A 17533-nucleotide genomic window follows, 5' to 3' on the forward strand; every position below is an offset into this window, starting at 1 on the left:
ATCTGGCAAACCATAACTGCACATTCTCTAGCGCTCATTTGGAAAACGAAGGCATTTCGAAATGCTGCGTTCATTGCACACACGCGCGTCACGTGAAATCTGACATTATCGTCGGGCAAGCACTTTTAAAAAAAAAAAACACCAGAAAAACAAAATCCCTCTCATCGTCAGTCTGCTTTGTTCCGAGCCCTACGAGAGAGAGACAGAGGGGAAAAAAAAAAAACACCAAACCCACCTTTATGCAAACTCAGCACAGAGGGAGGAGGGGAAAGGGAGCTGGGCGGTCCCGAAGTTCCAGGAAGGCGCAGGCGCGTCAGCTCCAAGCCCTTTGGGCACGCGCAGGAAGCCATGTGTCCCGTTTGCTAAGCTTCCCGGCTTTGGCGGAGGTGCTTTTGGTGAAAGCCTTTGCCGTTGCGAGACTCCCCCGAGGGGGGAAAAAACCTGAACAAGTAAGAGAATCTGGGGGTGGAGGAGAGCAGAATAAGAGGGGGGGGGGGAAAGAACCCTCGTGATGCTGGCCCAGAATGGCATCGAAAACGTGATTACATTATAAGCGGGGTGGCATGTCAAGGCAAGTTTACTACACGAAAAATTCAGCTTTAGCTAGAGGAGGGGAAAGGGTACCTGTGCCGTGCCTAAAGTGGAAAAAATGCAATGGATAAAGATGATGATGATAATAATAATAGTACTTAGCACCAGTCAATCGTATTTGTGATGCCTTTTTGAATGTTCAGAAGACTTGAGTTTCATGTTTAATGAATAAAGTAAATAATAATAATAATAAGAAAAATAATAATAAGAAAAATGATAATAAGAAGAAAAAAGTATGGTTCATTGACATTGCAATACCTGGTGATGCACGGATTGAAGATAAGCAGCAAAAAAAAATCACAAAGTACCGGGACTTGCAAATTGAAGTTGAGCAACTATGGAAAAAGAAAATGTGTGTTGTCCCGATTGTAATTGGAGCCCTTGGAGCAATATCCAAAGGGCTACCCCACTACTTAGAAATTCTAAATTTACCGTACTTGAACATTTTGACTCTACAAAAAATCACCTTACTCGGAACAGCTTACATCCTCCGACGATACCTTAACAGTTCCTAGGTCCTTGGTTAGGACTCGAGCTGCTGAGCTATTAACCAGTCTCAAAGGCTGTGAATCTTATCAAAGATTAAATAATAATAATAATAATACTTGGAACATCGTATATTTTAAGAAAGTACTTGGTTGATACCTAGGACACTGGCAGCAACCCGTATCAACTATTAGCACCAGTCAGTGGTATTTGCGATGCATTTTTAAATGTTCAGTGGACTGAGTTTCATGTTTAATGAATAAAAGAGATAATAATAAGAATAACAACAACAACAACAATAATAATACCATAAACGGGATCTTAGTCTGTGGAGATTCTCAGTCATACAGGTAGGTCATGGTTGTCCCAAAGGTGCTTTTTTTTCTCGAGAGGCTGAAGAAGCTTCTTGGATGAGAAGCAAAATGTCTTCAAAGAAAACCCAGAAAGTCCAGTTGCCTCTTGGGGAAGAAAAAAAAACTTTTGGGACAAACGGGATCTTTGTAGACCTCAGTGGTCAGGACTGATAGTCCAACACGTGAATATTAGTTGGAGAAAGCAGGAAATCTCAGAAAGAATTACCATTCAATTCTTTTGCTTTTTATAAATTGAGTGGAAGATTCCAGGGGGAGGGGGAGGGGAGGGATTTGCTATCTTTGATCATGATGGCTCTTTGAAAATAAGATTTGTGTACTCTACGTGGCCTTTATTCTCCCATTCATATCTTGTTTTTTCTCTGAGACCTTAAGGTAACAGATACAGATTTATAAAGTAAATTGCGACTGTGATTAAATCTTATCAGCCGGTGGGAATTTGAATCAAGAAATTTAAATCCTCCATCCAAGTCTAACACTTTCATCAAGGTGCTGCTACAGGTAGTCCTCGACTTACGACCGCAATTGAGCCCAAACTTTCCATTGCTAAGCAAGGCAGTTCTTAAGTGAGTTTTGCCCCATGTTGCAACCTTTCTTGCTACAGTTGTTAAGTGAATCACAACAGTTGTTAGTAAGGTGGTTGTTAAATGAATCTGGCTTCCCCATTGACTGCTTGTTAGAAGGTTGCAAAAGGGGATCACATGATCCCGGGACACTGCAACCTTTATAAATACATGCCAGTTGTGAAGCATCCAAATTTTGATCATATGACCACAGGGATTGCTGCAGTGGTCATAAGTGAGAAAAACAGTTGTATGTCACTTTTTTCAGAGATGTAACTTTGAACAGTTATTAAACAAATAGTTATAAGTTGAAGAGTACCTGTAGAGTCTTCTCAATTTCTACCATATGTCCCTCAAAGATCATAGAATGTCTTGGGTTTTTTTCTGGAGCTTACATGTGTCAGTATATTCCACCCATTTCCTTCTGGATATAGTGGTCACTAGATTGTCAAGAGTGAAACATAGACAGTTTCATGCCTCTTTGTTGCAACTTGTCATTAGAGTAAGGGAGGGGGATATGGACTACCAATGGGTTAATTTGGAGAAACAAAACTTCTGCAGTTCCATGGAAGTTTTAATTTGGATACTCAAGCTGGATGTTGACATAGATCCCATTACTTCACGTGGCAGAGACAATACTGAAGGATTATGACCACTTGAAAACACAGGGTGTGAAAAGGTAATTTAGGCTTATAGCCTTACACCATTGGCTGTGTTTCACATCACACTAAACAACGATTTATGTAGCATAGTGGCTGAATTCATGTAATGCATTATGCCAAAATTAAATGTAATTTATTAAACTGATATGCTGCCCAACTCTCAGTGATTCTGGGCAGCTTTCAGTTGTTATAATTTAGGATATTGTTAGCAATCTACTCTATTCATTTGATGAGAAAACTTCATAGACTAACTTTTCTCTTTTTTCCCAGGTCTTGTTAGAAAGGAGTCAAAAGGTGATTCAAAAACTAATGTTGGGAAGAAAAAGAGATTCCTGCTCCTCTACCTACATTTAGCATCATGACCCGCCATAGTAAATATTTGCTTGAATTGTTCCAATCTAATTGGAATTCTAAATGAGTAATCATGTTTGCTTATCTCTGATTCCCCCTTTTTTCTCTTTTGCAGAACAGAAAAAATCTAGCAAGAAATCCAAACATAGCAAGGTAAGACAGAATCTTGGGGAAAAAAAATTTGTGGTAGAGATAACAGCGGAATTGATGGAAGAGCAGGAAAAGCCTTTGAATTTGATAGTGGAATGATTGCTGGCTATATTAGTGAAGTAGGATTGTTTAAACGTTTAGTGAAGCAGAATTGTTTTAACACAGAATTTGGGTGGTGATTCAAAATGTAACCGATGTATCAGTATGCTTCCATATGGAAATTTGATCATGCAAGTTGCCAATGATACGTTACCTTCCACTCGTAAGTGTTTTTCCTATTAGAGTATCAATTCTCCTCTGAGTACAGCTTTCAGATAAGAAAACATAAGATATTCTTTAGCAAAGGGAAAAGGGTCAAAATAGTATCAGCTGGAAAAGCAGGGATCTATTGTTGTTCTCAGATGTGATGAACATATGTTGTAACTTTATGTCAGCAATAAAAACCAGTGCAGTCTTTCTTCCTTTCATAGAAAAAGGATGCAAAATCACGTAGGAAAAAAGATTCAGGAGTACCTCAACTGTCACGCTTCAAAGAACATGTCAAAAAGGAACTGGCCCTAAAAGAGAAAAGGGTAAGCGTTAACCATGTGGGAAAATAGAGGCAGAGGTGGGATTTTTAGATAGCTGAATTAATTTCTCTGCTCAGGGCTACGGAGTTTGGGATGGCATAGGACTGGTACCCGATACTGGATCTATGAGACCTGTGCAGCAGGATTGCTAGCACCCCCTTATTTTAAGATTATATCCGTGTAACTAGGTGAAAGAAATGCAGGAGCGGCAACAAATGGCACGACAGAAAGAAATTGGCCGATTCCGGAGCCTGGAAGGTTTGCAGAAGGATGCCTTGCACAGACAGCAACGCTTTGAGCAGAAGGTAACGAATTTAGGCTGGTAATCTTCCCCATGGCATATATTGTGACCAAGGCTCAAGTAGTGATTACCAAACACAATTCAGTCCTCAACAAACTTATTTTATTAAAACAGCTGAGAATTAATTCATTCTCAGCTTAGAGAACAAAACAAAATTCTTAATAACCAGTCCGTCAGCCTTATCACCAACCTTTGATGTCTTTGGCAACCTGCCAAAGGTTTTTCTTGGCAAAACCCCCAACGTTGTTGCTGCTCTTTTAAGCCTTATGGGAGTGGCCAATCATCTCCTGGCCTTACTCCCAAGTTGTCCTTTTTTCTTCAGCTGCTCTTGCCTTCTGGCAACTCTTCGCATGCGTGCACTAGGAACAGGCTCCTCCTGTTCTTCTGCCTCTCTGCTGTCCGCTTCTGGAGGCTCCAGAGTCCGTGCATCGTTCCCAGATGGCCCTGGCCCCATCTTTGCCTCCGACACAGAGCCCTCGTCCGGGCCTTCCCTAGCCTCCAGGACTGGCCCATTGTCCTCCCCAGCCTCCTCACTATCCGACTCCGCTGCCAGGTCTGCAGGCTGCTGGCGGACCACAACACATATATCCAATCCAGTTGCAGGAAATATGGTTTGTCTATGCAGCTTTTATAGAAGTTTTGTTCGTCCACTTCTTCTAGCAGTTCTTTTAAGCAGCTCAAATATATTGGTAGAGATATTCTTTATTGGTAGAGATTTCTGTAATTGGTTAGACAAATGCTTATTTAAGTAGGAAAGAAGTACATGAAAATAACTATGGGAATCCCGGTTTTAGTTCTGGATAGATTTTTGATCATTCATATGGGATTTCTCACAAAGCAGACTATCGGTGGTCTATTTGGTGACACATCCAAACGAGCTCGATAGGATTCAGTTCTTATTCAAAGAGATTATAGTCTCAAGTGAATGAATTGTGTTGCAATTTTCCTCTCATTCATTTTTACAAAAAGCCCAATACCAATTATTTCTACAAAAAGGCATAAAAGAAATCAGCTACTGAGTTGAAATTTCCCTCTCTATCTGGCTTTCCCCCACCCCCACTCCAAAAAGAAAATTTTTCAAGGTACCTGAGGGCTGTGGATTTGCTGTTTGCTAAGTTACAACAGACATCATAGGAGGAGAACTGTATTGGTCTAGGATGGCAAAAAAATAATAATACTCTGATAACGTCTTTTCCAACTAACAATTTTGATTAAAAGGTATAAGCTTTTGTGAACGTCATCAGATGCATAGAGTGACTAGGCATGCCTTTTAATCAAAGTAGTGAGTCTGAAAAAGTGTCACCAGATTTTTAATTTTAAGTTAGAGCATGTCTTCACCCCATTTTAAGCCGGAGGGTGGAATTGGTTTAAAAATGACAATAAGTTAATGATTCTTAATCTCTCAGTGACATAGAATGCATATAATATACTTATATTATAAATTATATATTTTATATAATATTTATAATATTTTATATATATATTATATTTATATTATATAAATATAAAAACAAGCAATTTTAAAATGTCACGATATTCTAAAATATCATTAGTTACGAATTGTTTTCATAACTAATAATATTTTAGAATATCGTGACATTTTAAATTTGCTTGTTGATCTATTTGTTTCATGTTTCCTTTTGCACTTATTCATCTACATTTTTCAAAAAATTTAATAAAAAAAGATATTTAAAAAGGGAAATAATGATGAATGGCTTGCTTGTCTGTAAACTTTGTCTAAGAGAACAGCCTGGCGTTCCAGATCAATAAAACTTTTTATTTAAAAAAAGTGTAAAACAGTAGATGGGAAAGCATGATATTTCAAGGAGAGATTGCAAAATTCAAAGGGTGCAAAGCACAGGTATATTTTATGGGGGGATGATTAAATACATAGTTCTGTTTTCTAAATCACTTTAAAATGATGTTCTTGGAGAACAGTGCTGCATTTTAAAAGGCTCTTATGGAAGATTTTATTCTGTTTATATACAACTTGAGTAAAAATGCCTCCCTCTAGTAGGAAATGAATTTCTTGTACAGCAGCAATCAAATAATAGCTATTTTGTAGGCAGCAGAAATGCAGCTATGATTTATAGTCTCACATTATGAAATTAAGGGTACCATAACTACTCTATTTTCCAGTTGGAGAGCATGCAAGTGTGAGTAGATAAATAGATACCATGTTCCATGCGCCATAGTATGCCAGGCCACATGACCATGGAAGAATCTTCAGACAATGCTGGCTCCTTTGGCTAGGAAACAGAGATGAGCACCGCCCCCTAGAGTCGGACACAATTGAACAATGGAAACTTTTACCTTTACCTTTTACCTATTTTCTAACTATGAGAACCTATTCTGTGCTATGTGTCTTAGTGGAACTTTAATTCTATCCTCTTGACCATGTGCATAATCATCATCTTCCCACAGGAGAGGGATCTGAAACAGTTGTCCAAACATGCCCTGCTGGAAAAAGACAGCTCCTGCAAGGCGTATTACAAAGAGTTCAGGAAGGTCAGTGAAGACTAAAGTGACTTGACGGATGTGACTTAGCACCAAGAAAAATAGAGCTGCAGATGGGGAGGCTTCTGTTGGGTTGGGCTGGATCAGTGTTGGACATAATGGCCTCCAGTTCTTTGATCTCTCCAGGTAATTGAAGCAGCCGATGTGATCTTGGAAGTCCTTGATGCTCGAGATCCTCAAGGTTGCCGATGCCCCCAGGTTGAAGAGGCAGTGGTGCAGGCTGGAACCAACAAGAGATTGGTTTTGGTGTTGAATAAAATAGGTAATTAGCTGTACTAGGTTCTTTGTGGAAAGGAAGTGAAGCCGTATGTGATTCAAGAATATGAGATCAGGCCTTTTCTTACTAGGAGTTTCTCTTTACAAATTCAAATTCTGCACTGAGGGAATCAAGAAAACATACTTGAAATAAAGTGTTGAATTATATTGGCTTATTTTGCAGTTGCTTTGCTTTTTTTTTTTTTTTTTAATTAATTTGATTTATATGCTGCCCTTCTCCGGAGACTCAGGGCGGCTTACAATGTGCTAAGCAATAGCCTTCATCCTTTTGTATATTTATACAAAGTCAGCTTATTGCCCCCACAAACTGGGTCCTCATTTCACCTACCTTAGAAAGGATGGAAGGCTGAGTCAACCTTGAGCCTGGCGAGATTCGAACCTGCAGTAATTGCAGGCAGCTGGTCTTAATAACAGGGTGCTTTAGACCACTGTACTACCAAGGCTTTGATTCAGAATCATTGCAATCATGACTTAATTCAGAGTTTGGGTGGCAGAGGGTAGGGGAAAAAGTCACTCAAAGGTTTGCATTTGGCTTCAATTAGCTGTAGAAGATTTTTTTATGCTTTTTGTTCATGATTCATTCATTCACAATGACAGTTAAGACAGATAGGTGATGAGGTATTGATTTTCTTTCTATGGTTATTGGATAAGTGACCTGGATATTCTATTCCATATTAGTAATATTGACTGTTTGAGTAGAAGGTGGTCAAGGTTATTTTGAAATCAGCTTGTGTCTGGGGAATTGGGGATGTTATTGCTTTAGCCTTCTGGGTGATCTATCTGCAGACCATAAAAGGGTTACAGTTTTGAAACACACGATTTTAAAAGGTAACTTGTGTGCCTCTGGCATACAAAAGAATAGGTGTTGCCCCAGTGAACTGGCACCAGAGTGATTTTTTTAAAGGACTCCTTCACTTTTTCAATCTGTTCCTGATCCAGATCTGGTATCTAAAGAGATCGTTGCAAAATGGCTGAAGTATCTGAGGAATGAATTTCCTACAGTGGCCTTTAAATCCTCCACTCAGCAACAGAGCAAAAACCTGGTAGGTGATGGATGGCGGCAATGGATTAATGATATTTTACCTCTAAAAGATTATTTTTGTATTGGGAGATCACTTTGAGAACAGGGTGGAGATGGGCAACCTGCTACAACATCCCTTGCCAGCGTCCATGCATCCCAACATTAAATTAAAAACTCCTGACATATAGCAAGAATGTAAAACTCACATAAGACTGCCAAAACTTAGCAAGATTTCTGGTGAGATAGCCCAGATCTTTCATGGTTTAGGAGTCTTGTGCAAATCTGGGGGATAAGAAGTATTTGTTTTATGACATTTATACTAAACAAATATTAATGTATTTTAATGTTATATTTCATTTTCTTTTGGTAAAGTACTGTATAAGGTGTATTAGTTTGGCCCTTCCTTTGAATGTGATCTGTGTCCCCCCACTTAAGAGTTGGCTATTGTAGAAGAGGTTAGAGGCCCACCATATTCTGATAGACTAGATTTGGCTGTGGTGACAGTCTAGATGGCAGAAAGAGACTGGTGGGTTCTGGGAGATGGGAAACACAGATTAAGCACAGATTAAACACAGAAAAAGGCTTTGTAATAGTTGGGAACATTTGAAGATTGGGACATCAAAAGTAAGAGCCAGGGACATTACGCAATAATTCCTTTTTCCCTTTTAGCAACGGAGCCATGTCTCAGTAACTCGAGCATCAAGTGACTTACTAGGCAGTGCAGCCTGTGTTGGGGCAGATTGCCTCATGAAGGTGCTTGCAAACTATTGCCGGAATCAGGATGTCAGGACAACAATCACTGTTGGAGTTGTGGGTACGTAGCGTGCCTCTATTTGAGGGGTGGACAAAGTGAAAGAACATCTTTCCACAATATGACACCTTTCAAAATGAGGAAGGTGCAGCTCCTGGAATTCCTGCATAAGCTGGGAATTCTGGGAATTGTAGTCATAAGATATCTGAAGTGTGTCAAAATGGAGGTAAATTAGTTTACTGTCTTCCTTGCCTTGTCTGTCTCCAGCTGACCCGATAGGGCAAATTGGGAAATGTTTCCCATTTTTGCTTTGCAGTAGCTAAATAGAATCCTAGCAACTATCTTTCCAATGGAGGAGGGACTTTGGCCTTGGATGAAAGCATTAACCCATCTATCATTCTGGGAGTTGAAGCCAGGAGATAGCTGGGCCATAATTCAAACAAGGAAGAATCCTAGCTGGGGAAGTGATGTGACCCACAAATAGCACTAGCACTTAGACTTATATACTTCATAGCACTTTTCAGCCCTCTCTAAGTGACTTGCAGAGTCAGCATATTGCCCCCAACCATCTAGGTCCTCATTTTATTGATCTTAGAAGGATGGAAGGCTGAGACAACCTTGAGCCAGTCAGGATCGAACTCCGGGCAGTGGGCAGAATTAGCCTGCAGTACTGCATTCTAACCACTGCGCCACCACGGCTCTTATCATGAGAGGAAAGAAAAAGGGAGGTGAGGGAAGATTTAGATCCCATAGTCCTCAACCTCCTTGGAACCTTTTCACCAGCCTTCACCAACTGCAGAGATTGATGACTTGAAGTTACAGACTTGGAAGTGCCCATTTTGGGGAAGATTCTTTTAGGTAGTTGGGGGTGGTAGATGTGAACCCTACCAGCTTTTCTTTTGCCTTTTAGTCCAGAGGAAAAAGGTGGTGGGGGGGTTACTGGTTATGCTGTCTTTTCTTGTGTAGAATGCAAAGGAAACAGTTTAGTGGAAGGGAGCAGTGACTTATGTGGGAGCAATCACCAGAATGGAAATGTGCTTGCTGATGGGTTGCCTGTCTCTATATCCCTGATTGCAGGCTTCCCAAATGTTGGCAAAAGCAGCTTGATCAACAGCTTGAAGAGGAGCCGAGCTTGCAATACTGGCGCCACTCCTGGCATCACCAAGTATGTGCCCAAGCTGAGGTGCTAATTAGAAGTGAGGCATCAGATCTGAAGTGCTGGGTAGTCAACCAAGTAGTTTCACTTTTTTTCATTTTAAATCAAGGAATGCTACAGGAGGTCTGTGGTCCTGCTTATATAAGAGAGATAAAAATTCACAGATTCCCTTAATGCTTTTATCTCCCAGTCATAGTAAAGATAGTTTTCCCTTTGATAACATTGAGCAAAACTGGATGTACTTGACATGAGTGACAGTGCCTAGTTGGATTTAGTTGGGTTAGCATATAATTTTGGGCATAGTAGACCAGAGGTGGTTTGGGGTTGTAACATAAAAAGCATTAACTTCTGTACAAGACGTAGAGTATTTTGTTCACTACTTGATATATTGTTCTAATCCATAAGATGATTTAATTCATTCACTTGAACCTTTCAAGAAGAGACTGGACAGCCATCTGTCAGAAATGGTACAGGGTCTCCTGCTTGAGCAGGGGGTTGGACTAGATGACCTACAAGGTTCCTTTCAACTCTGTTATTCTATTCTAATTTGTGTTTATTCAGCATTTACCCTTACCAGGTGTAAATTATACTTTGTGACTTAGAACATGTGAATTGAACCAATAGTGTGGTTGAATAAATAACTCCTGATAAAGCAATATCATGTGTGAACTTAGCCACTTTCTGCCCATTAGTTTATTTTACCTACTTTCCCTAATTTTGAATTGGCTTAGATTAACTTTATATTTATATTCCCCAAAAAAAGAAATAGAAAAAACCCCCACAAGTCTCAAAGCACATATGCATTTGAAATAATGATTCTTGAAAAGACAGTTGCCTGGCCAGCCTTCTTAAAAATATCTGTTGATTAAACAGGTTTACCATCTTCCCCTCCCTACCAACCCCTTTTCTCCTGAAGCTCGGAGGAGATGCAGATTGATAAAGTTATTGAAGATAAACATTCCAGGAAGGGAGTGGCATTATATAAGAACTGTTGTGAGAAAGAAATTATCTGCAATCCTAGAAGAAGTCTAAAATTTTAATTTCTGGTCTGGTTGTTTTAGCTTTGGGACAACAAAGAAATATAAAATGAAGTTTTAGAAAATTAACTTTATAGGCAGAAAGGTTGGCATTTGAAGTGATTGCTCTCATTTATTTATCCCTCCCTCCCCCTCCTCTTTAGGTCTCTGCAAGAAGTGCAGCTGGACAAGCACATAAAACTCCTAGATTGTCCAGGGATTGTCATGGCTTCTCCCACTTCAGACGCAGCCATGATCCTGCGAAACTGCATCAGGATAGAACAACTGGCAGACCCTGTGAGTCCAGTGGAGGCCATCTTGAAACGATGCAACAAGCAGCAGGTATGGGTGGTCTTGAAAGAATGAACGGAGTACGTGGAGGTGAGAATAATCTGGAAAATTATGAAGGTGGGGCTTGAGAATCCCAGGTTCTTTTCAGAGACTACAAAAAGCTGATAGCAAAAATAATGGTTCTCAGATAGAGAACTATAAATTTAAAGACTTTTAGTAATGCTAATTTGGATGAAGCTCCTTTTCCTCTTGAAATCACATTGAAAAAGGATGAATCTACTTGATAAATCTGCTTGATAAATGACACGTCTTCAAAAGGACTTTTTGCCAAGAATCTTAATTTGGGTTCTTTAAATTGTTTCACACAACACACTAATACGTGGTTGTTTGGTTTGTGGTTCAGTATGTTGGACAATCTCAAGCAATGGGGTATATTCACTAAATCATGGTTCAATTAGACCTGAATCAACAAGTGGGGGAATGCAAGCTTTAAATTGTGTTACTTTTGCTGCAAAATATGATCCTATTGTATGGAAGTTTTTAAAAAAAAACAGTAGTAGGCATTAAGTGGCTCATTCAATGTTTAATTGGGAAACGCATGCATATTATTGGCATTTTAATACAAAAGATATGTGCAGATAACAATTTAGCAGAGGCGTGCATTTTTAGGAGGACATACTGTTCTTGTGGCAAGTACACCAGCTAGGTTTTTCTTAACATAGTTTCTTTGATACATAGGTAGCTTTACACATATTTTGGAGGTTTTTAAATGTATCAATCAGGAAAGCTTTTGCCCACCAAAATTTGTACTTGAAATGGATATTATTCAGGTCTACATGTGTATTCAGAAATCAGCTTCACTGCACTCCTGGTACTTCTTCCAAAGTAAATAGATTTATAGAACTGCAGCCTCAATTGATTAGCTCTAGCAAAATGGTAACTGCCCCGCTTTTAAAAAATGATTAGAAAATAAGTAAACCCCATTTTTGTTTGGGTTGATTTGGTTCTGGCAGGTTTCAGAAATCACCCACTGAAATTTTACAGCAGTATCTAAATGCAATTTCTTTCTGATTTGTGGGCAGAGGAAAGAAGATGGTATCATCATATTGTTCCCCTGCCCAGTGTAGTCTTTGCCTGATAAGTAATTAAATAATAAGTCCAGCTGCTAAAAACCTGACCTCTCTCTGAGATGTAAGTAAATAGAATGGGCAGGTTGGATAAGAAAACTTCAATCGGCTTCTAATTCTCATCTCTTTCTTCTCCCTAAATTTCCTCTACCTAAAGATTATGCAGCATTTCAGTGTGCCAGATTTTCAGAACACCATGGAGTTCTTGGCGTATTTGGCCAAGCGACAGGGCAAGCTGAAAAAAGGAGGAATACCAGACCATGAGAAGGCTGCCAAAGCAGTGCTAAATGACTGGACGAGGTGAGTGGAAGATAGGATCTTTTTTAAAAAAGAACAAAGTTCTTGAGCTTTTTGCAGGAACTGTCTTTGATGTAAGCCTTTTTCTTCCTTTCTCTTTGTCTTACTCACCTGGCAGTTCTAAATCAAGTGGGAATTGAAATCAGGAAAAGAAGAAAATAATAGGAACTTCTGCAAAAGTGTTGGTGGGGAGTGGGTGGTAGGAAGCTTTTCCTATAAAGCTTGGGTCAACAACATGGCCATCCCTTCCCCATGATGCTGATATTAGTTTATGAAGTAGTCACAACCTTGCACAAGATGATGTAACTTGGGGCGCTCTCTGTCTGTCTTGGGTTTGTGGCCTGAAAAGTTATCAATCCTTGCTATAAAACTTACAATCTGTCACTCTGAGAGAGATGGGCGGTCTAAATATGATAAGTAAATATTGTACTTTGTTTTTTCTAGTGGAAAAATCAGCTATTTCACACATCCACCTGAGACACACACTCTTCCTACTCACATCAGTGCTGAGATTGTGACGGAGATGGGCAAAGCCTTCGATTTTGAGGCACTGGAGCAGGAGAATGAGAAGGCTTTGGCTAGTAAGTGGTTGGGAAAATGGGACCGCTTTCCACAAGATTTTGCCACCATACGATTCTTGTTTTGCCTATCTTTCCTTTGACGGTCAGGAGTTTGACACCCAGCCCAACAGCTGTATTTACACTACAGTACATATCATCCCTTCTCAAAGAGGTTGACAAAAATGGAGAACATTCTGTAGTTTCTGCTGGTCCCAGATATGTCTATTCTGCAATTCAGCATAATTCTCCACATTCTTTCAAGACCAGAGTATCTGCCCAATTATGTAATAACGCTGTAGCAATATAATTATAAAAAGCTGCAGGGTGTGAGGTGGTATTACATATCAGTTACCAGCAGTAGTGGGTTTCAATTTAGTTTGCTACCAGTTCACTCATGCACACATGCGACACTTCTGCGCATGTGCAGAAGCGTCTGGGCAGGTCCATGTAGCCTCCCGCCACTGCTATCGGTTCGGCCGATCCAGGGTGAACCGGTAACAACCCATTACAGGTTACCAGGATTCTCTTCAAGCAGCTATTTATTTCCCATCATTTCTCCTTCCCTTTTCTAAAAGCTGTTCTGCCTTTCTCAATTCTCTCCAACCTTCCTCCTCCTCCTCTTCTTTTTCTTTGATCTGTTAGAATAGGTATAACTGAACATAGAGTCTTCCACCAAATCCAATAGCTCAGGATATAGTTTTCATTTCTCTTCTCCTTGTCCTACATCTGTGATCCCATAAGTTAAGTGTAACTGAACTAGTTTGTTGAATAAGTTATACTTGACTAGAATGTTAGTTGCTCTGTAAACTATGTTAACTATGATTTACAACTCAGGATGGATTTGTTCATTCTGCTGGCCTAGCATCTTTAGTGTGAAGCAGCAGATAGAATTCTTCTCCTTGCTTTAAGCCTCTTCCCACTCAAGGCTGACTATAATTTAAGAACTCTGTTTGTTTTTTGGATAGATTTAATCTCTGGTCCTTTGGGAATCTCCTTGGAGGGTTCAGGCCTAACTAGTGGGGCAGAAATTGAAATGCCTGAGGAAGAAGGGCTGCATATTACAGAAGAGGAGGAGACTAAGATGGAAGAAGATGAGAATGATGAGGTATGTGCTCCAGCCTTGGTTGTGCATGGGCTATCATTTTGGCAAGCATCCAGGCTCCAGCAGTTCTAAATAACAGGTACTGAATATAGAACCACCTACGGGAAGAAATTATCTTAATGTATATTAGTTCTATGTATGAGCTATTTATTTATAATTTCAGTATCAAATTTCAAGGCTGCCTGATTCCTTAATGACTCTGGGCAGGTTATAGATAAAAGAAAACCCATAAATATAAAAAGAGGCCATGGCTGATCAGAAGAACACCCAACCTAACTAAAACAAGGCGGAACTGAAGAGGTCTTCACAACCATCTTTTCCCAGGAGCTAGGAGAACCACCAGATTTCAGAGGACAAAAACCCTTTCCCCATAGATACTGTTTGAACCATCATAACAAAAAGCCTGTAAAATAATACTGAAGGATTTTTCCCTAGACATTCTTTCCAAAGAATCATGCTAGAAGTCTTAGAGATAGCACACTTTCCTGAGAAATTCATAATATTTCTACTGATAAAAGTGTGTGTGTGTGGGGGGGGGGGGAGTTGAAGATTTATAAAATGGAGCTAAGACTATCAATATTTGGAACAGGAGAGAAGGGACTGGATATTCTGCAGGAAACATTTCTCAGGATATTCTCGTCCCCTTTTCTTCTCAGGTTTGATAAATTAATCCTAAAATCATAAAATTCTGTAGCCAGATCAACAGGCCTGGAATTTTACCTCATTGGGATGTCAATTGTGTAGAAAACACTCAAGCTTTGCTGTGTTTTGGTGAGCGATATGGGCAAATTGAAAGAGTAAGATTGAGTCTCATCCTCACATAAATTGAGACGAGCACTGATAGCTAACAGAATAGAGAATTCTTGCTTTCGCAAAGCATTGAAGACCTATTGTTTTTTTTGTCCCAGGCACTGAATTGGGAGAATTTGTGAACCTGTTTGGAAACAATTTGTTTCTAGTGCTATTTGCTTTGTGCCTTATGTTTGTTTACAACATTCTACTGTTGCCTTAATAACCTGAGTCATTTGTTCAAAGAGAGCAGCCCAAGATAATTTATGTATTTATTGTCAAATTATTTTATGAGAAGTTGAATACTTCACTTATCCTTCTACAGTTACATAGAACTTAAGAATTTTAGCTCTGATGGTTTGCATTGCTGTATCTCATTTTGTTTAGATGTGCCATATTAGTACGTTTGATACAATTGAACTCTCTCCTTTTTTTCTATGTCAGTCACTGACAAAAATTAATACAAATTTACTATTTCACTATCAAGAGGGCAGCTATATAAATAAATGCATTTTGAGTGTCCATTCAAATCAACGAGGCCTTTTTCTTCTTCCCTCTAGTTTGGCCCAATGACTATAGAGCTGAAGTCCAAGAACAAGACTCTAACAGAAGCAGCCGAAGCAGTGCCCAAAGCACCTAATTTAGGGGAGATCTCAGCCTTGGACCCTCTGTACCAAGGGCAAGGCCTCCGGGCGGCAAGCAAGAAACGCAGAAAGCGTCAGAAACGAGCAGGTGGGAAGCTGGTTTTCTACTTAACCCCCATTGTGATTTCATGAGGGTTTTTTGTTTGTTTGTTTTTTTGGTCATTTCTTGGCATCAGCTTGTGAGTCTGATGATACTTTGCCCCTCTTGGGGTTGTGTAGCTTAATGACCGTACTTGGGTATAGAGGGAGGAGGGAATGGAGGAGGAGCTGCTACCAAGGCAGTGGTCAGATAAATAGGGACTGAGCCTAGGCCAAAAAAGTAACTTGAATAGATGTCTGAGACAATATTTTAAACAAAAATAAAGGGAGAGAAGAGGAAACTTACTCAGACTTGCAAGATTTTGTTACATTAAAAGTAGTATTACTTTATATGGCATTGGTTCCTTAGTCTGGTCTACCTTGAAGGGCTGACAATGGATCATAATTTCCCCAATGCCGCCTTTTCTCACAGAGAACATAAGGAAATCATGTTCAGGGAATCATCTCCTTGGTTTGTTCATTTCTTTCCCTTTAAAAGGAAAGATTCATAAACATTGTCATCTGTAATTACTAATTGTTGTGTTTCCTGCCCCCATTTTTATGGAAGTAAGTAATCATAAGGGAATTCGGCCTAATAATAAAATACTGAAATAAAAGCATGTTGCCCAACTGCTTTAAAAAACAGAGAGGACTGTTTAATTCAAGAGTGATTTCTCCCTGTATATATTCTTAACTACAGTGGGCTTTTTATGTTCTTGTAAAATACATCTTACCTGCATATTTTAAAAACTGGATTCTTGCAAAAAGAGTTTAGATTCTAATCCCATTTCGCCCACCATTTTTCTACAGACAAAATTGCAACCAAACTATCTGCAAGCCTGACAGCAGCCATGAATTTCAGCTTGAAGGATGACTGAGGAAAATTGGATGCTGGGCTGCTATTGATCTACCTCAGGAAGGCTGTTCCAGCACGGCACCCATAGGCACAAGGACGTAAAGCAGTTCCCATAAAACCCACACATCATTGTGGAACGGATCTCTGCAGGCCTATGAAGAACTAATGAGCTGTTTTGCCAAGAAAGTTTATTGAAGCGGTTAAAATCAAACTCTTAAAATAAGGGTGCAATTGCATTAACATTGTCTCAGATTTGGCTCTTAATATTACAGCAGACTGACAGAAAAGAAAGTCTCATTCCAACTCGGTCTCAAGCGTCTCCAGTGCCAAATTTGATTGAGCAGAGTAAAAGCAGATGTAGAGTTTGCTCTTCTAAGAGCAAACAGGAATGCCGTTCTTGAGAACTGTGACTCAGGGGGACACTTCAGTTCTAGTCAAAGTTGCAAAAAGGAGGAGGTTACTGGGCCAAATCATGTATGGGGAAAAATTCTAGACTTAATTAAAATTAATTTAAAAAACTCTTTGTAACCGTGTCAGTCTATTGATCTATTTTCCTGCCAACCAGGGACTGAAAATCAAAAGTAGCTAAATTAAGAATATGAGGCAGACCATATCAAACCCAGGCATAATAATATCCGGCTCAACTCTTGCCTGCTCAGGTTCTTTAATATCTTTAGAGATTTTAGGGTACTCGGAGAAAATCAAATAAAGGAATCATATGTCCCAGACTGATTATTTTCTTACTCAAAGAAGTGTGATTATTGACCAAAACCTTGCCAAAAGAGATGCTGCTTCCTTTGGCTGCATCAGTACACGGTGAGGTTATTTATACTTCTTTGGCTCTTCTTGCAGACATCTGGGGCTCAGGCTTCTCAGTTTGTGAAAGAGTCTGGGTCTTGTAGAGACCGACGGCTCCGAAGGTTGTACCGTGGTGTCTGTAACAGGCAAGACGAACATGATATTTCTCTATTAAATTTATAGCTGCCCATCACACTATCCAGACTTGAC

General features: G+C 39.6%; 1 protein-coding gene across 1 annotated transcript; it reads left to right on the top strand.

The window, feature by feature from the left end:
• The first annotated feature begins 345 nt into the window (after window positions 1-345).
• Window positions 346-17100, top strand: GNL3L (G protein nucleolar 3 like). The gene is made up of 16 exons (XM_070935144.1): window positions 346-449; window positions 2944-3044; window positions 3140-3177; window positions 3645-3746; window positions 3932-4048; window positions 6469-6552; window positions 6688-6823; window positions 7777-7880; window positions 8528-8672; window positions 9687-9774; window positions 10946-11123; window positions 12357-12499; window positions 12941-13077; window positions 14022-14161; window positions 15508-15679; window positions 16480-17100. The coding sequence occupies exons 2-16, from the start codon at window positions 3032-3034 to the stop codon at window positions 16545-16547; spliced, it is 1665 nt and encodes a 554-aa protein (XP_070791245.1). The 5' UTR covers window positions 346-449; window positions 2944-3031; the 3' UTR covers window positions 16548-17100.
• Window positions 17101-17533: the final 433 nt, after the last annotated feature.

The sequence above is a fragment of the Pituophis catenifer genome, unplaced genomic scaffold (genome assembly GCF_029215685.1).
Source record: "Pituophis catenifer annectens isolate HBS135680 unplaced genomic scaffold, rPitCat1.0.hap2 SCAF_2, whole genome shotgun sequence".
NCBI lineage: Eukaryota > Metazoa > Chordata > Lepidosauria > Squamata > Colubridae > Pituophis > Pituophis catenifer.

Bases quoted from the DNA above. Each gene is read 5' to 3' on its own strand.
- GNL3L (XM_070935144.1), top strand. The intron at 3,747-3,931 runs GTAAGCGTTAAC...CCGTGTAACTAG, and splicing joins TGGCCCTAAAAGAGAAAAGG to GTGAAAGAAATGCAGGAGCG. The intron at 12,500-12,940 runs GTGAGTGGAAGA...TGTTTTTTCTAG, and splicing joins GTGCTAAATGACTGGACGAG to TGGAAAAATCAGCTATTTCA.